The sequence below is a fragment of the Bubalus bubalis genome, chromosome 11 (assembly GCF_019923935.1).
Source record: "Bubalus bubalis isolate 160015118507 breed Murrah chromosome 11, NDDB_SH_1, whole genome shotgun sequence".
In the NCBI taxonomy this organism is placed as follows: Eukaryota; Metazoa; Chordata; class Mammalia; order Artiodactyla; family Bovidae; genus Bubalus; species Bubalus bubalis.
The window spans coordinates 95,757,074-95,777,364 of NC_059167.1; the positions used below are offsets into that span (position 1 = coordinate 95,757,074).

General features: G+C 42.7%; 1 protein-coding gene and 1 non-coding gene across 2 annotated transcripts in view; both read right to left on the minus strand.

Annotated features, from left to right (window-relative positions):
- Positions 1-18,595, minus strand: part of ANKDD1B (ankyrin repeat and death domain containing 1B) — a gene marked incomplete at its 5' end in the record, with an annotated part of 67,310 nt that extends 48,715 nt beyond the window's left edge. Inside the window, 6 exon segments of the mRNA XM_045162169.1 lie at positions 5,969-6,073; positions 6,172-6,270; positions 10,946-11,044; positions 13,481-13,584; positions 18,260-18,337; positions 18,340-18,595. Of these exon segments, the coding sequence (XP_045018104.1) occupies positions 5,969-6,073; positions 6,172-6,270; positions 10,946-11,044; positions 13,481-13,584; positions 18,260-18,337; positions 18,340-18,595 (741 nt within the window).
- On the minus strand, positions 1,309-1,424 carry LOC112577892. The gene has a single exon (XR_003102091.2). It is a non-coding gene; the product is annotated as a U5 spliceosomal RNA (small nuclear RNA).
- Positions 18,596-20,291: the final 1,696 nt, after the last annotated feature.

Sequence of the window (20,291 nt, forward strand, 5' to 3'; positions counted from 1 at the left end):
GTACCAATTGACCTTTCCTGAAATCATGCAGTATTGAGTCATGTCATTAAATCTGTTTCCATGCCAGAATCTTACCAATATGTAAGAAATTTAGAAAGACTAGGTGCCAAAATACCCAGCACAATACTTGTATATTTTTAGTATCATATAGAACAAATCCCAGGAACTATGAACACTCTGGACCTTATGTGGTTTATTCCTTGCATCATTTCAAACATAGAAAATAGGGCCTCTGAGGTTTGTTTGCTCACAATATGTTTACATCTCCCACACTCATACCAGTATCCATCAGATTTGCTCCCTTTTTAATTAACCAAGTCTTACAGTGATTAATATCTTTCTATAAATCTCATTTTATGTTGTAGAAGGCCTCCATTTTGAAAATCTACATTGTACAGAAGCACATGTCTTTAATGTCTCCAGATAAAAGCCTTACAGTTCATTTTAATGTTTGTACTTTGGGGTGCAACTTACAGGGAGGGCCTGAAAAAAGAATGGGAGGGGACTATTAAGTATTTTTAGTGAAATGTTGCCTTTGTCTTGTGCAGAACATGTAGAATATGCGCTTTAATTTAGTAAATATTTTTTAAAAGGTAGAAATATTTTGCTACTGTAACTAAAACAATTCTTAATTAAAGTTTCTGAAATTCTTGTAATTTTTTTTCATACTTACCTGAAGTTGTTTACCGACTTAGTTTTGTTTGAAGTGTGATTTCCAGCCTCTCTTGCAAAAAAAAGTGGGTTTCAGCTAATGAATTGAGCAGACATTTAATACTTTATATACCTTTTGAGCTTTGTAACTTAATATTTGGATATTTGACAATTTGTTTTATTATGTAATTGATAAAATGGTGATGTATATTAAAGTTAGAGTTAGGGTTATAAATATAAACCATATATTTATACTGTGCAGGAACAAGTGGTTATAGTTCTGGGGGAGAAATAATTTATCAGTGTTCACCAGCCTGTAAAAATCTAGTGCAAGAGCTTAAACATTAAAGAAACGATGATATGTGTTTATCGTCCAAAAAACAAAACAAAGCAACACAACTGCGGATTACTCTCTAATCCCACAAGACTAGCAAAAAAATACACCTCTTAACAACCTTACTTCCCATAAGTTGCTGAGTAGTATCTGACTCTGCTTACGACCTACTGAAATCTGCACATGAGATTGTCCAAGTAATAACACTGAAATAAATTACCACTTTCTTCTCTGGAAAATTTTTCCTCTTTAGATATCTTTCTTTCTTACAAGCACAAACACTCTCCTAACCAAACCCAAGTCTTTTATTAACCAATATAAGTAGCCTTGCCAAAGCAAGGCCTCAAAAAATTAGTTTTAAACTCAGAATTGTTCCTCTCCACGGAAATCTTTAGTAAAAGGCGAAAGATTTATACGCTCTGAAGAGAAACCAGAGTATGACCTAAAGCCTTGCAATTCACAGCTCGGGTAACAGAAACTCCTAGAACAGTGAGAGTGACTAGTTAACACCGAGAGCCAGTGCCTGAACAAAAATTTCTAGATTATTCTGTAAAGAATGGTCTAATTTCAGAACACATAGGTAAAAGAAAATTTGAAGTTTTATAATTTTAAACGTGTACGGTGTGCAGGGCACGGTGGGTATGCAAATAAGGCGAGTGGGCGGCCTCTCCGCTCGGGAAAGCTGTCTCCACGCAGCGCCCCTGTGTCAGCACTAGGGGGCGATGCGGCGGGCGGGCGGGCTGGCGTCCACACGCCGCGCCGAGCGGAGACCCGGGTTTCAGATGTCTTGTGTATGTGTATGTCTGAGTTTGAGTTCTGTTACAGACTTTGCTGTTAAGTTGAAAAAGAAAAAAAAAAAAAAAAAGCAAGTGATTGGCACCAAATTCATGACCGTGGTTCCTCCCTTCGGTGGGTTGAGGGTTTTCAAAGTTTGACAATTTCCTTTTTCTTGAACTGCGTGGTGGGCGCACAGGTGTTTTGTCTCTCTGTACCGTGCACGTCCAAGATGTACACTCTGGAATATTCTGCCGTTTGAGAAAAACTCATAGCCGTGTCCTGTTTAAAACTGGAGCTTTGGCTATTCCCAGGGGGTCCAGTGGTTTGGGCTCCAGCTTTCACTCCCTGCTGGTTCCTTTCCTGGTAGGGGAACTAAGATCCCTCAAACTGCGCAGGCCGGAAAAAAACGGCGGGGGAGCGTGGTGGGCTGCCGTCTATGGGGTCGCACAGAGTCAGACACGACTAAAGCGACTTAGCAGCAGCAGGGTTATTTGACAAGTCACCAAGTTGAGTAAAAGTTTCACAAACAGCCATTAATTGGGCACCCAAAGTCCAACCTGACCATCCCTTCCCACACGGATCCCAGAGAGGGTGTCCTGGAGGGCTTTTCAGGAGAGGAGGCCGGTGGAGACCAGCGCGAGGAGCTTGGTGCCTCCTGGGCGTGTCTTCCTCATGAAATTTCCCTTCACTCTGCTATGAGGAATTCGCAGCTGAATTCAGCAAAAGGGGAAAGCAGTGGGTCCCTACATAACTGGATATTTGAGAGAGAAAAAGAACATTCAGCAAAAAGTGCCGGAAGAGCAGTGCGTTGCTTCTGAAGTCATGGAACTGCTGTGAATGGGAGCCGCTGGGTCAGTTCTCCCCAGACGAGAGGCAACAGGTTTGATGAAATCTTGGTGGGGCCTTTCTGCCTAGTTAGAAGAGAAACACTTGAGCTTCCCTGGTGGCTCAGATGCTAAAGCGTCTGCCTGCAATGCGGGAGACCCGGGCTTGATCCCTGTGTTGGGAAGATCTCCTGGAGAAGGAATAGGCAACCCACTCCCAGTATTCTTGCCTGGAGAATCCCATGGATGGAGGAGTCTAGTAGGCTATAGTCCATGGGGTCGCAAAGAGTCGGAAACGACTGAGCGACTTCACTTTCAGGGCTGTGAGGTGTGGACCACAGGTCCACAGAAGAAACTGTCTTCTCAGATCCTCATGCTCATTATCTCCAGCCTTCTGAACAAGGATGAGTTTCTTTGCATTTGGACCTCTAGAGATTTCCTGTAAAGATTCCTTTAAACCAATGGAAGTTCCTCTCTTTACACAGCTGGAACCAACCTCATGTTGTACCACCAGACTTTGTAAATATCCAGATACATAAGTGGCCTCTGAGGCCGTTCCCTTTAGTGTCCCTCCCTCTCCAAACTTTTTGGTCTGAGTACTTATTTTTGATCACTGGGTGGAAGTTACACATAGAGTCAAAATATCTGGATTGCTTAACCCTTAACTTCTCCTGGCTGCTCTAATCTCTCTCCTCTGGAGGGGCCACATATTTTTTAGAGCTACAGAGTTGGGAGAAACCTCAAAATATTTCCCAGTGCCCTCCATCTCTGCCGTCCTACCCAATGTCTTCTGGGCCTACTTACATCCATTTGATTAATAAAAACCTCCTCCCTGTTCGGCTTTCCTTGTGAGCTTTTGGAGTTCCCTCCAAGGCTAATGAGAAGGATTAGTAACTCTGGGCAGGTGTACAGGCTCTCAGTCACTTTCTGTGGATAAGAAACTGGGCAAGAAAGGCAGCTGTGAAGGTGGAGCAGTCTTTTCCATTCAGTGCATTTCATGAGCTCCACAGTATCTTTAAGCAAATACAAATGTGGTACCAACAATGAATTAGCGGACCCTGAGCTCTGGATCCCAGTTCCCACTGGCTTTGGCTAATATCCTTGACCTCACTCACAGATCTCAGGAAAAGGACAGCCTGTCTCTCCCATGGAAGAATCCAGGTTTCTTTAGGAATGGGACTCAGAGACGCCTCTCCCTAGATGACCCAGGGGACTCAAGATTTGCTCATTCTGCATATGCTTCTCAGTGCAGCTTCGTTTTAGGATCTTTCAGCTGAACACCTGGCTCTGCATAGTCAGGGTTCTTCAGTCTTTTCCCCAGCAAATGGTCAGAGATGGAGGGAGAGGAGTGGGACAGGGCAAACTCAGAGCCAGCTGAAGAGATAACAGACAGGAAGGCCAGCAGAAGCTGCAGAAGTGGGGAAGGCGCCCCGTAAACCTGCTGTGGTCATTGAGCCCCCTCAGCCTGTCTGATCCTCCCCACACAGCTGTCTCCAGAGCCCACTGAAAAGGAAGACAGTCCTGTGTCTCATACAAAACCAGCTGTGAACACTCATCTGCTGATTTGAATGGAATTCAATGGTAGGCCACACTCCCAGTTAGCATGGATCAAACTGGAGTGTCTGACTTCTTCATCCTGACATTAAATGCTGTTTGATGGTGGTTGTCAGTCTGAGGAAACCAGACAGCGTGTCACCCTATAATAATTGTTACAACAACTACCGTTCAGTGAGCACTGACCTTGTGCCAGGCTCTTTGCTGGGTGCTCTGTCGTCATTAACTCATTTAAGCATCCCGGCAATGGCTGCTTTGATGCTGCTACATGGGAATGGCTTAGGGTTGGTGTCCAATTGGAAAGGGGTGGGAGAATGGCTTGCCATTTTGCTCACAGGCAGAGGTATCTGTACACAAGATTGAGGAAGTATGAAAATCATTTACATCAAAGAATGGAGATATTGCTGATAGAAAGAGACACGGACGTCAAGACATCCCTCAAAATCATGCCTTGGTGCCACCGTGAAATAGGTTTTATTCTTCCCATTGCACGGAGGCAAACACTGAGGACTTGAGCAGTTGCAGGACTTGCTCAACCCACATATTTAATAAACGCCTGGACCTCAGCCCAAGTCTGTCTGCCTCCAGGCTATAAAATGTATGGTTGCTCAGTCGTACTTAGAAGAAGTAAAAGAAATGTATAGACTTCATTTGTCAAAAGTTTTTGTTATTATTTTTAAGATTGAGGTAAAAAAATGTGAAAGTTTCCTAAAAGAGATGAAATAAAATGAATATTACTGATTAACTTCTAGAGAGTCTTCAATGGAGAATGAAGTTCAGCAGGCACAGTGAAGAGGAGGTCCCATTTGAAATCCAAATGCCCACCCCACAGAGGGCACTGCCTTGTGAGAAAGCCTGGAAAGGGCTGCTCCCTAGCGCATGGGCAGTGCCCACGGTCCTCTGAGAAGGGGGACAGTACAGCAAGGTGTCTGGAGCCACCAGATCGGAATTCAAGCCTGGCTCTGCCACCTTCCAGTTTGGGGACCTCAGACCAGGTACTTAGTGTCTCTGAGCCTCGACTTCCTCAAATATAAATAAAAATGTTTCTTCATTATAGGATTACTATGGGGATTAACAGTTTAAGTCTTTCAGCAATGATTTGTTAAGCATCCATATGTGCCAAGCTCTAGAGCTCTTACTGAAATAATGTGTGGACACAGCTTTCCTCTGGGCCAAGCACACGGATAAACATTCAATAAGTGGTGTGTAGTTGCTTCAGTCATGCCCAGCTCTGTGACCCCGGGGACTGTATGCAGCCCACCAGGCTCCTCTGTCCACGGGGATTCTCCGGGCAAGAATACTGGAGTGGGTTGCCATGCCCTCTCTAGGGGATCTCCCAGACCCAGGGATCAAAGCCCGCATCTCTTACGTCTCCTGCATTGTAGGCAGGTTCTTTACCACTAGAGCTGCTGCAGCTGTTATTATTATTCCCATGCTTCTTATGAAAAGAAAAAAATAGAGAGCAATATGGTGCAATTGCCGTATACTCCATGGCTCATTGCAGCACCGCCTTGGGTTAAGTACATTCCCAAAAGGCCAGGCATCACAGAGTAAGATACGGACACCCACACAGGGTGGATCCTGTCCACCCCGTGGCCAGGATGAGGAAGTAGAGACTGCTTCTTCATTACTTCCTGCCTTGCCCACATGCAGGCACCAAGGCCACCACCAGCACCAATAACTGCCTTCTGCTCTGTGGTTTGCCAGACTGCAAGAGGAGTCAGCTACAGGGCCGGGTCCGTCTGTGCCGGCTGCTCAGGTAGTTCCAGCAGGGACAGGAAGACAGTGCAATTTAGTGGGGTTTATTTGAGACCCACAGCTAACACACCTCATCAGGCTGGCCCAGGTCTTCCAGGTAAAGATCTTGAATGAGGTGGTCCACGATGCACACGCTATTGCTCTGAGCTGCAGAGTGGAGGGCATTCATTCCATCCTAAAGAGAGCCAGGGGAGGGGAGGTAATTACTGTGTAACTTTCCCCCTCCTGCACTGAGAGAGAGGACTTATGTCCGGGTGTGATCCACCTACCTATCTGCCTCTTGGCTCTCTGGTCCACTCCAGCTCTAATCAACATGAGTATGCTCTCGAGACTTCCAGACCAGGCTGCACGGTGAAGTACTGTCAAGCCATGCTTCCTGAAGAAAAGAGAAGAAAGGAACCCATCACTTGAGCGAGCCACCACACTATCTCAACCAACAAAAGCCAGGTTAATACCTAAGTGCTGAAGATAAGAAATGAGAGAGTTCAGTATTCAGCAAAAGTGATATTTCAATTCTATGGGGAAAATGAATACATTTAAAAGTAATATAGGTACAAGTGATTCATCATCTGGAAAAAAACAAAATTAAATCCTGTATCATATCATACATACACAAAAAGCACACAAACAATAAACATACTAGAAGAAAGTTTAGATTATAATGTATAGTGTTTTGATTCAAAAGTTATAGAAGGAACAAGTTGATAAACAAAGTCAGTAAACAAATGATAGATTTTTAAAATGTAACTTAATGCGGATAAATGGTTACTTTCTATAATATATGAAGTATCCTTACAAATCAACAAGGACCAAAAAAGGTACTCTATTAAGATATTAGTGGAAATTAAACCATTTCAGTTTAAACAATCTGGCAATATCTATTAAAATTTTAAATACAACCAGCAATCCCACTCCTGGGACTCTATCCCGTGAAAATACATTTCTGGACATAATGTTATATAAACAAGGTTATTAATTGCAACCCTTAAAACTGACAGCAAGGTAAATAAATGTCCATCAATATGGGAGCACTGAACAAATCAGGGAACAGTCACACCACATCAGGTAGGCATTAAAAATAATTAGGGCTATAACAGTTGGAGAAATTTCCATTAGATAGCTATTAAATGTGGAAAATAAGATGCAGAGAAAACATAATACAATCCCATTTTTTATAAAACAAGCAATGACAGAAAAAACTCATATGTGCTTATGTATGTATCTATATCTATTGTAAGTGGGTAAGTAGGTGGAAAGCTAGCAATGTGGATATGATTTTATGAGCAAGAGGAAAAGTACCAAAATAAACACACAGATCCTACATTACTAAATGCAGTTACTGGAGAAGAGGAAGCTACGCAAAAAAAGGAAACCCAGAGAAGACCGAAGGTATAAAAAGAATTCTACTTATATATAAATTATTTAAAATGCACTCTCTATATAAAATCATGTAAGTGTGTGTATACACATACATGTACACAAGAGAGGCTGAGATTCTGCTCAAGACCTACTGACCCGCAGTGATGCTGGGGGACTCAGACTTGTACACCAGATGAGCAGGCAGACAAGTGTGAAAGGAAATAGCTAGCAGTTAACACTGGTTATCTCAGGGAGGTGGGAATGAAGGGCTGTGACTTGGGGAAAATCGAGGCCTGAGTCCTAGGCCCCAAGTTAAAGAACTCTACAGAGCAGACATTACGAGCATGATCTGTAGACTCAAACAAACTGACCTCAAACTCTGTCTCTACCACTTCCAAAGGTTGCAGTCCTGCTCAGCTTAGTTAACTCTAAGCCTCAGGATCCTTATCTGTAAGTTCATGCGTCTGCTTTTCTATTTCCTTTTATCTCTGTCAAAAAATCTATGAATAAGGTCTAAGGATCTAAGGTATAACATGGTGACTGTAGTTCATAAGACTTTTATACAAGTGAAATTTACATGTTCTCACCAAAAAAAGAAAGGAGATGATGAGCGTGTTAATTAACTCGATAGGAGGAATCTTTTCACAATGTATACACACACTGAATCATCACTATGTACATTTTAAATGTATCACAATTTCATTTTTCAACTATACCTCAACAAAGCTGAAAAAAATTCTTAAATAAATCTCTTTTAAAATGAAGGCAAACAACAATAAAAACAAGAAAACCCACAGGGTTTATAGGGGAAATGAGACAGGTACCCAACACTCCAAAACTCTGTCATTGATACATTTTCATTTTTTAAAAATATAGGACCCTGCTCTGGACTGAATGTTTGTGTCCCTCAATAACTCATATGTTAAGTCTAGTCTCCAGTGTGATGGATTTGAAAATCATGCCTTTGGGAGCTAACTAGGTCAGGAGAGTGGAGCCCTGATGAACGGGATTAGTGCCCTTATAAACAGACACAGCTTGACTCCTCGCTCTGCTCTCCACTGAGAGTGAAGAAAACCAGAAGTGGCTCTCATGAGACACTGGAAGTGCTGCTGTCTTGATCTTGGACTCTGCAGTTTCCAGGTCTGTGAGAAATAAATGTTTGTTGTGGAAACCACCCAGCCTATGGTACATTTCTTACATCAGTCCAAACTAAGACCCTAATAAAAACAGTAGTACAATTGTACATTAAATGGTTAAGTATTTAATCCAATAAACATGGTACTACATAAAAAAATTCGTCTATAACTTCTGTAAATGTGCCGTCCAAAAAGTAAGCCTTCTCAGAACATCTTATTTGCCTCTTGTGATCAATTCTATTTGTAAACCTGGAAGACAGTTTGATAAACGTATAGCATACAAATCAATAAACAAGGAATGAGGTTCTGTGGGGGCCTTCCATTTTGAAGTGTATAAGCCTTTACCAGTAATTTGGGCTACCACTGAAACTGCATTATGTCTTCTCTTATTTTCAGTAAAGTTCAGGTATGGAAAAGCAAAAAAAAAAAAAAAAAAAAAACACACCCCAGATTACTGAGATGTATGCTGGGAAATAAGCAGGGTGACAATATACAGCCTTGACGTACTCCTTTTCCTATTTGGAACCAGTCTGTTGTTCCATGTCCAGTTATAACTGTTGCTTCCTGACCTGCATACAGATTTCTCCAGAGGCAGCTCAGGTGGTCTGCTATTCCCATCTCTTTCAGAATTTTCCACAGTTTGTGGTGATCCACACAGTCAAAGGCTTTGGCATAGTCTATAAAGCAGAAATAGATGTTTTTCTGGAACTTTCTTGCTTTTTTGATGATCCAACGGATGTTGGCAATTTGATCTCTGGTTCCTCTGCCTTTTCTAAATCCAGCTTGAACATCTAGAAGTTCATGGTTCATGTACTGATGAAGCCTGACTTGAAGAATTTTGATCATTACTTTACTAGAGTGTGAGATGAGTGCAATTGTGCGGTAGTTTAAGCACAAGCTGGAATCAAGATTGCTGGGAGAAATATCAATAACCTCAGACATGCAGATGACACCACCCTTATGTCAGAAAGCAAGGAAGAACTAAAGAGCTTCTTTATGAAAGTGAAAGAGGAGAGTGAAAAAGTTAGCCTAAAGCTCAACATTTTGAAAAGTAAGATCATGGCATCTGGTCCCATCACCTCGTGACAAATAGATGGGGACATAGTGGAAACAGTGGCTGACTTTATTTTGGGGGGCTCCAAAATCACTGCAGATGGTGATTGCAGCCATGAAATTAAAAGATGCTTGCTGCTTGGAAGAAAAGTTATGAGCAACCTAGACAGCATATTAAAAAGCAGAGACATTACTTTGCCAACAAAGGTTCATCTAGTCAAGGCTATGGTTTTTTCAGTAGTCATGTACTGATGTGAGAGTTGGATGATAAAGAAAGCTGAACGCCGAAGAATTGATGCTTTGAACTGTAGTGTTGGAGAAGACTCTTGAGAGTCCCTTGGATTGAAAGGAGATCCAACCAGTCAATCCTAAAATAAATCAGTCCTGAATATTCACTGGAAGGAATGATGTTGAGGCTGGAGCTCCAATACTTTGGCCACCTGATGTGAAGAACTGACTCACTGGAAAGATCCTCACTTTGGGAAAGATTGAAGGCAGGAGGAAAAGGGGATGACAGAGGATGAGATGGTTGGATGGCATCACCAATTCGATGGACATGAGTTTGAGCAAGCTCCAGGGTTGGTGATGGACAGGGAGGCCTGGCATGCTGCAGTCCACAGGGTCACAAAGAATCAGACACAACTGAGTGACTGAACTGAACTGAAAGCAGCTTTCAGAGTAGATGTTTGTATTATTCTCTAAGCACCACCTACCCTCCACCTGGGAGCCTTTGTCCACATCTGGAGTAAGAACTTCCATTTACCTCGTGGCCTTCTTCCCCAGACTTGGAGGTGCTGCCCACATTGAAACAGAGTCCTCACCTCTGGGTTATGCAACTGATCCTCTGGGCAACTATTTTATCCTTACAAATACATGCTACTGGACATAAGGTCAACATGGGAAATAAGCAAAAGCCTAAGTCCTATTGGTAATGAAGAAACAGTTTTGTCACCAAATACAAAGAGCACATGACATGCATATTCTTTAAAGAGATCTTTCCAAAATGAATACTGTCAATGGAAACAGTTTGTGTGTATGTGGAGAAAAGATAACCTAAGTGACCAGATTTCCCCCTTACAATAGTTATGCTCTAATCTGAGTGCTGAAGAATTGATGCTTTTGAACTGTGGTGTTGGAGAAGACTCTTGAGAGTCCCTTGGACTGCAAGGAGATCCAACCAGTCCATCCTAAAGGAAATCAGTCCTGAATATTCATTGGAAGGACTGATGCTGAAGCTGAAACTCTAATACTTTGGCCACCTGATGTGAAGAGCTGACTCATTTGAAAAGACCCTGATGCTGGGAAAGATTGATGGCAGGATGAGAAGGGGGCGAAATAGGATGAGATGGTTGGATGGCATCACCAACTCAATGGACATGAGTTTGAGTAAACTCTGGGAGGCCTGGCGTGCTACAGTCCATGGGGTCGCAAAGAGTCAGACATGACTGAGCAGCTGATCTGAACTGAACTGAATCCTTTCTACCAAATGATGGGCTTACTTTATCAGGAATAACCACCCTGACCTTGTGATTAAGCAAGAAACCCACAGCAGATAAACGATTTGTCCCCATTGCAAAATGCAAGACTGTGAGGTTCTTCTGAGGAAACATAATTTGTGTCTTCAGTCATCTGATTAGTATTTCGCCTTCTTAAGATTCCTGGTTCTTGAAGTGGCCATAATTTTTTTTTTTAACCAGGTGTTTGTGTTTTGATTATCTACTCTTTGCCTTTTCTTTAAAAGCAATGAGAACTGTATCCAGCATAATCTTACATTTCTCTTCTATTAGACAACATCAGAGAATTTAGCAACCAACTGGAGTGTATACATCAAGCTGAAATCCACTGCATAACCTATGACTGATGGTAACAATATAATAGATTTTGACTAGAGTGTAAAAGCTGTATTTTTCCTGTATGCAATCATTAATAATGGTAGGATGTACTCATAATGCATAACAAAAAATTTTCCTAGAAGTTCAGTCCATATGTAGCTCATTCCCCTGTAGTTTTTTGGACTGTAAATTGTATTGAATCAAACAAATCAAGAAAGAGAAAGAAAGAAACAAAAAGAAAGAAGGGAGGGAGGGAAGGAAGGAAAGAAGGAAAGACACACACAGAAAAAAAAGCATGACTATCTTTTGCTGCAAAGAAAAGCCAACTTGGTGCCCCCAGGATGTCTGGAGACAGTCGGATGTGCTTCAGACAAAGGATGTTTGGCTTGTAAGTAAAACACATGCCATATTCCCCACATTCTGGACATTGATTTTGCTTCCAAAGAATTTACTATCCTTTGATTCTCATTAATAAATTATTGCAAAAATATGGCCATTGAGAACTGTTTAAACATCTGATTTCCTTAGTAGCTAAATCGGTGATAAACTAGGCTTGGCAAAACATGAGGTACCCTTGCTATTGTTTGCAGTCTAGAGCTACATTCTAGTATGTCCAATTTGGGCTTAGAAACTCCCCTTTAACTTTATTTGTGAATAAGGATACAACCAAAATAGCATCCAAGGTAACAGTAAAATCACTTCCATTTTTTTTTTTTTTCATCTTTGCCATCACTAATTTTAAAGAACTCTACAAGCAACCATGTCAGCAATCTGCTGTAAACAGGACTAAAAAAGATGTCACTAGAAACTATAATATAATTCACCAGGAGTTTATGATAACTTGCTACAGTGGCTGTTAGTTTTAGTGTATTAAGTACTTTTATATAAAAGTATGGTTTAAAATATTAGAAAGTTATATGGAAAAATTTTCAAAGGGTTATTGAAAGGTATATTGGAATATCTATTTCCTGCTGTTTAGAAAAATTGTTATTGCTTTACTTATTCAACAGTTAATCTAGATATTACCTTCAAAGACCCTTATTTCTTTTGGTCCCTTCCTTTCTTGTTTCCTTTCCTCTTTTTTGTTCCTAAAATTGTTCTACTGCAAAAATTTGCCATTTTTCTACTCTTTCTAGGATGTCTATGTATAATGAACAGGATATTCACACATAACATATCAGACATGCACACAATATATACAGATAGACAAATCCCCTCACATACACACATGCACAACTGCTAAGCATCCTTCCACTGCACACCTCGGCTTCTATGACTCACTGCCTGGAACAGATCCAGGCTTTGCGGAACATGAAGTTTACACTTTTCAGGAGCCCTCTTTAAGGCCAGAGTCAGAAAGCTTAACTGATGGCAGTTTAAATTTCTTCCTTTTTCAGATTTTACAAAATCATATAACAATGGAACACACTGCCAGAGCCCTCCACGTTCCTTGGAAGGAGTCTGCACAAGCAGGTCTCTTAAAGTTTACGCTTCCTTTAGCATCCAACCCACCTCTGCCATCCCCACCTTGAACCACTCTCCACAAATCGTCCTAAACAACAGAGACAGCCTCCAGTCTGTTCACTCTGATGAACCCTGCCTTGTGGGGCTGTCAGGAAATCCGCAAAACCAAGCACTAAGCAATCCATTTTTCTGGCAGTGAGACTTCTCCCCTAAACCAGGCACGGAAGAACAAGTGAGAGCCGGGTCTCAGGAGAGGCCTCACTGCCCAACAGGCAGATGTACTATATTCCACAAGCAGTAAAAAGCAAACCCGTACTTTCCTTTGGATTTTACATTTGGAAGGTTCCAACCACAAAGCACATCACTGATGAGAAAACAATGATGAACTGTATAGCAAAAGATGTTCTGCCTTTCCAGAATGTGTGAGGCCAAAGTGATCCACAGGCTATGATCCAGGACCAAGTCCAGGCCCATAACCTCGACACCTGGCTACACTGCCCACCCATAGACTTAGCACAGCTGCACATAAAGACCCTGGGCACGTCCCCTCAGATTAGAACAATTAAAACACCCAGAGCCTCTTTACAGCTTGATTCCACTATCAGCTTAAACATTCTGGAATTGCCAACAAAAGCGCTCCCCCTCATCTCATTTAGCAGAATCGCGTTTATTTTTATTTCAGTTGCACGGTGTAAACTCACACTGCTATCACTTGTCACATCTGTGATTTCTACTCACATTGTTCACAGCACTAATATTAACCTTCTTTTCAAACAGCTTCTCCATAAGATACAAATCATTGCTTTTAGCAGCATTCTGGAAGCTTCTCTCATTTGGCAGCTCTGAAAGCAAGCAAGCAAGCATGACTGTGGGAATCGAAGAGGGTTGAAGAGAAAGCAAACCTCATGTGGCAAACCTTGGGGCTAAAAACCTGAAACAACAGCCTTGAGCCTTTCACAGTCTGCTATTTGGGGTGTGGGAACTTGCTTCAATATTTTATAAAGCTGTATTATCAAGATTCCACGTTCTCCTCACACTGCAAGTGTTTTCACAGCCTTAAACATCTTCCTATCCCAAACAAAACATTATTCTCAAGGACCACCCTGAAGTCAGCAATGCAGAATATAGCTCTAGGAGGTTGGAGGGTGGCCACTGACTTCTCAAGGGGCGTTGTTTATAAAATGTTTGTACAAGATTAGGCAGGGAGGAGCCCAAATACTCTATACAAGCTTACAGAGATAAAATTGTTGTCCGCAGAACCCTGTGGGATGCCAGATCTGCAGAAACAAAACCACGAAACACAGCACATCATATAAATAGTCATGAATGAAGGTTAAAAGTGATAAACATGTTTTATTTTCATTTACATGAAAGGAGATTTCACTTTTACTAGAAACATTAATATTACTATACAGTACGAACATTACAGGTCACATGAGGTGAAGTGGCTCAGTCGTGTCCTACTCTTTGCGACCCCATGGACTGTAGCCTACTGGGCTCCTCCGTCCATGGGATTTTCCAGGCAAGAATACTGGAATGGGTTGCCATTTCCTTCTCCAGGGGAACTTCCTGACCCAGAACCCGGGTCTCCCGCATTGTAGGCAGACGCTTTACTGCCTGAGCCACAAAGGAAGCTTCTAGGTCCTGTATGTACAGGTCACATACATAATACATATTCAGATGGCAGGTTTTATTAAATAGCTTAGAGAAGACTCCAGGATTTACTGAGTTGTTTTTTGTTTGTTTGCTTCTTTGTTGTTGTTTGTTGTTATTTTGGAATATAAAGGAGCTGAAAAGGGACTTCCCTGGCAGTCCAGTGGTTAAGACTTCCTGTTCCCACATGGGCACTAGATCCCACATGCCACAATAAAGATCGAAGATCTTGCTTGCTACAACTAAGAGCTGGTGAAGCCAAAGAAATAAGTTTGTTTTTTTTTTTTAAATCATAAAACTTTTAGAAGAAAACACAGGAGAAAAGCTTCATAAACTGGGATTAGGCAAAGAGTTCTGTCTTACACATGACTCCAACTGCATGACTGTAAATAAAACAATAGTAAATTGGACCTTAGAAAAATTTCAAACTTTGCTCTGTGAAAAATACTGTTAAGAGAATAAAAAAGACAACCTATAGATTGGGGGAACATATGTGCAAATCACACATCTGACAAATGACTCACTCAACAGTAAGAAAACAAAATCCAATTTAAAAATAGGGAAAAGACTTCAATGGAACAAAGAGGAACCAGAGAGGATATATAGATGGCAATAAGCACATGAGAAGATGTTCAGCATTATTATCTATCAGGGAAACATAACTTAAAACCACAAGGAGATACCAATACGCACCTGTTAGAATGGCTACAATTTTAAAACACCAACAATACCAAATTTAAGTTCCTCTCTCAGGGCATCAAGGCCTTGCCTGAACTGGTTCTTTGTACCACACCAATATCATCCGCTCTTCCCTGCAATACCTAATATTCAAATAGTCTGCTCTTACTCCTCTTTCTTTTTCTTAAAATATTTATTTAACTGCACTTGCTCTTGGTTGCTGCACGCAGGATCTTCCCTTGCACGGAACAAAATCTCAGTACTAGTTGCAGAACACCAACATGTTGGATCTTAGCTCCTCCACCAGGGATCGAACTCAGAGTCTCCCACATTGTCAGGTGGAGTCTTAACCACTGGCCAACAGGGAAGTCTGCTTCCTCCTTTTTCAACAATAGATCAGTTTCACTCCTGCCTTGCATTTGCTATTCCTCTTAATTATAATGCTGTTCCCCCCCAAACTTCCCACGGTTCAGTTCAGTCGCTCAGTCGTGTCAACCCCATGGACTGCAGCATACCAGGCCTTCCAGTCCATCACCAACTCCCAGAGTTTACTCAAACTCATGTCCATCGAGTCGGTGATGCCATCCAACCATCTCATCCTCTGTCGTCCTCTTCTCCTCCCGCCTTCAATCTTTCCCAGCATCAGGGTCTTTTCAAATGAGTCAGCTCTTCACATCAGGTGGCCAAAGTATCGGAGCTTCAGCTTCAGCATCAGTCCTCCAGTGAATATTCAGGACTCCTTTCCTTTAGGATGGACTGGTTGGATCTCCTTGCAGTCGAAAGGACTCTCAAGAGTCTCCTCCAACAAAAGCATCAATTCTTCAGCGCTCAGCTTTCTTTATAGTCCAACTCTCACATTGATACATGACTACTGGAAAAACCACAGCCTTGACTAGACAGACCTTTGTTGGCAAAGTAACATCTCTGCTTTTTAATATGCTGTCTAGGTTGGTCATAACTTTTCTTCCAAGGAGTAAATGTCTTTTAATTTCATGGCTGCAATCACCATCTGCAGTGATTTTGGACCACCCAAAAATAAAGTCAGCCTCTGTTTTCACTGTTTCAACATCTATTTGCAATGAAGTGATGGGATCAGATGCCATGATCTTAGTTTTCTGAATGTTGAGTTTTAAGCCAGCTTTTTCACTCTCCTCTTTCACTTTCATCAAGAGGCTCTTTAGTTCTTTTTCACCCTGCCATAAGGGTGATGTCATCTGCATATCTCAGGCTATTGATATTTCTCCTGGCAATCTTGATTCCAGCTTGTGCTTCATCCAGCCTGGTATTTCACATGATGTACTCTGCATATAAGTTAAATAAGCAGGGTGACAATATACAGCCTTGATGGACTCCTTCCCTATTTTGAACCAGTCTGTTGTTCCATGTCCAGTTCTAACTGTTGCTTCCTGACCTGCATACAGATTTCTCAAGAGGCAGCTCAGGTGGTCTGGTATTCTCATCTCTTTCAGAATTTTCCAGAGTTTGTTGTGGTCCACACAATCAAAGGCTTTGGCATAGTCAATAAAGCAGAAATAGATGTTTTTCTGGAACTCTCTTGCTTTTTTGATGATCCAATGGATGTTGACAATTTGATCTTTGGTTCCTCTGCCTTTTCTAAATCCAGCTTGAACATCTGGAAGTTCACGGTTCATGTACTGCAGAAGCCTGATTTGGAGAATTTTGACCACTACTTTCCTAGCGTGTGAGATGAGTGCAATTGTGCAGTACTTTGAGCATTCTTTGGCATTGCCTTTCTTTGAGATTGGAATGAAAATTGACCTTTTCCAGTTCTGTGGCCACTGCTGACTTTTCCAAATTTGCTGGCATATTGAGTGCAGCACTTTCACAGCATCATCTTTTAGGATTTGAAATAGCTCAGCTGGAATTCCATCACCTCCACTAGCTTTGTTCATAGTGATGCTTCCTAAGGCTCACTTAACTTCACATTCCAGGATATCTGGCTCTAGGTTGGTGATCACACCATGGTGATTATCTGGGTCATGAAGATCTTTTTTGTATAGTTCTTCTGTGTATTCTTGCCACCTCTTCTTAATATCTTCTGCTTCTTTTAGGTCCATACCATTTCTGTTCTTTATTGTGTCCATCTTTGCATGAAATGTTCCCTTGGTATCTCTAATTTCCTTGAAGAGCTCTCCGGACTTTCCCATTCTATTGTTATCCTCTATTTCTTTGCACTGATCGCTGAGGACGGTCCCATGGTTGATTCCTTCCTATCATTCAGCGATTTGGCTCAAACATCCTGTCTGCCCTGATCACCACATCTCCTGTTCCCCTGTCACAATCACATCACTCTATTCCATAGTCTCCATAGCATTTACCACTACCTTAAAATATCTCATACATTTATTTGCTTACTTATTTCATTATCTATCAACCCCCTACAACCAGAAATTGAGCTTGGGCCAGAATATGCTCTGTCTGTATCTCTACATCTAGAATGTTCATTTACATATTACTTTCTGCATCTTTATGCCATGCTCTCTCTGCATCTCTACATCTAAAATGTGCATTTACATAGTCCTTTCTTGAACATATTTCTAGAAAGAACAGCTGGCTAGCTGGATGGATGGATGGATGGATGGGTGAACTAACCGAAGACTATCTTAAGAAACTGATGTTCTGCACCCAAGGCTGGTCTTTGGGAAATGAGGCCATCGCAGCGAGCTGACATGGATGGTGTGCCTGTTAAGAGACTCAATGTCATGCTTAACTTCAAAGACTCTTAAACAGCATCCCTCAGTTTATGCTGGAAATTTATTCCCAAGGCACAGAGCTTTAAAAACTAAAGTACAGAAAAATGAGGTGACTTATTTGAGGTCACACAATAAATTAGTGAAGGCTCAGGCTGTAGGAGATAACAGCACATAAAACTCTTTCCTTATTTGTAAAAGGGCTGAATCATTTCTTCGAAAATCCTCTTCCTTAATTTGAAAGAGGAACACTTTCCTTCCATCTACAGTGCAGGGTTAACCTGAAATAAAACGTCCTGAGAAACGTGAGCCAACCCTTGGGAGGGTGTGGATCCCAAAGCTGAAACCCAGCCCACCTAGGCCGCAAGGGTGAGGATGGGCTCGGGTCCCTGGGGCACCCGCAGCTGCTCAACCAGTTCCCCAGGCCCGCCCCGCGCCGCCGCCGAGGGAGTTCCAGGCCTGTATCCGGACTCACGGAACTCGTTTCCGGCCGCCGCCGCCTCCTCCTGCGGCCGCTCTTGCTTGCAGCCCCGGGACAGGCCCCTCTAGGGCCGGCCGCCGCGCCCCTCAGGTCCTCCCGCAGCCCCCTCGCCGCCGCCCTGCGCCCTGGGGCGAGCGGGCTCCACGTCCGACCCCGAGGCCCGCCACGCGCGGGCACCGTGCACACCAGGGCCCGCTCTCCGCTGCGGGCGCCTCCGCGGGCGCCTCGCCCGAGGCTGCAGTCCTGCCCCGGCGCGGCCGCCTTCAGGTGTGGCGCGCGCTGTGCTGGAAGCACCTGCGGTGAGAAATTAAAAGGAAAGTCCCGGCCACATTAGGTGGTTCTGTGTACAATTTGGAGAAGACTCTTGAGAGAGTCCCTTGAACTGCAAGGAGATCCAACCAGTCCATCCTAAAGGAAATCAGTCCAGAATGTTCATTGGAAGGACTGATGCTGAAGCTGAAACTCCAATACTTTGGCCACCTGATGCAAAGAACTGACCCATTGGAAAAGACCCTGATGCTGGGAAAGATTGAAGGCGGGAGGAGGACAGACAATGAGATGGTTGGATGGCATCACCGAGTCAATGGACATGAGTTTGAGCAAGCTCCAGGAGTTGGTGAAGGACAGGGAAGCCTGGAGTGCTGCAGTCCATGGGGTCACAAAGAGTCGGACACGACTGAGCGACTGAACTGAACTGAATAGAAGACAATCGGAGTTGTCGAGGTTAGCTTTATAAAACCAACACTACTGGATCTTCAGTACTGAATCAATTCTAAATGGGCTTCCAGAATTTTCTTTTGAATAAAGTACGACTCAGTTCCCTCTTTGAAAATGGAAAACCTTGGTATCCCATTTTAACTGCAGTGGTAACCTACTGGTCTCCCCATCTTGGGTATTCTTTCTTGAAAGTGAAAGTGTTCACGGCTCAGTGGCGTCCAACTCCTCGCGATCCCATGGACTGTAGTGGCTTAGAAAGTAAAGAATTAATGAAATATAGTAAACTATGCTCGGAGAAGGCAATGGCACCCCACTCCAGTACTGTTGCCTGGAAAATCCCCATGGATAGAGGAACCTGGTAGGCTGCAGTCCATGGGGTCGCTAAGAGTCGGACATGACTGAGCGACTTCACTTTCACTTTTCACTTGCATGCATTGGAGAAGGAAATGGCAACCCACTCCAGTGTTCTTGCCTGGAGAATCCCATGGACAGAGAAGCCTGGTAGGCTGCAGTCCATGGGGTCGCACAGAGTCGGACACGACTGAAGTGACTTAGCAGCAGCAGCAGTAAACTATGCTGGGCAATTGTAGGCCTAGCTAAAATTCGAATAATAAGGAAGAAATGTAGAATAGCGAACAGCCAGGACATCGCCACTGAATCCCTACTATACATAAACACAGTGTGCTTGAATTAGGAGTTTCAAAGTTTAGCATATTCTGAGAGTGAAAAAAAAGCCTTATAAAACAGAACTAGATTTGACCCCAGAACTGACCCACCTCTTATTCACACACACACACACACACACACACACATACACAGAGAAATAAGAGTGATGTTAGGAAAGCATTGTCTATGGTTTAGTGAAAGGAAAGAAACTGGTGAAAGCTGAGAAGTAAATTGGAAGGCCAAAGATTAGGCAACTGTTGAAGATTTGACAAAAGGAATAAAAAGAAGTGGTGTTACAAGGGCTGACAGAATTAGTAACAGATATAGGTTTGGCAGAGTTTGTGTGTGTGTGTGTGTGTGTGTGTGTGTTTAGTAGGTATCAGTTCAGTTCAGTTGCTCAGTGGTCACCAACTCTGCAACCCCATGGACTGCAGCACTCCAGGCCTCCCTGTCCATCACCAGCTCCCGGAGTTTACTCAAACTCATGTCCATTGAGTTGGTGATTCCATCCCTACCATCTCATCCTCTGTCATCCCCTTCTCCTCCCGCCTTCAATCTTTCCCAGCATCAGGGTCTTTTCCAATGAGTCAGTTCTTCGCAACAGTTGACCAAAATATTGGAGTTTCAGCTTCAGCATCAGTCC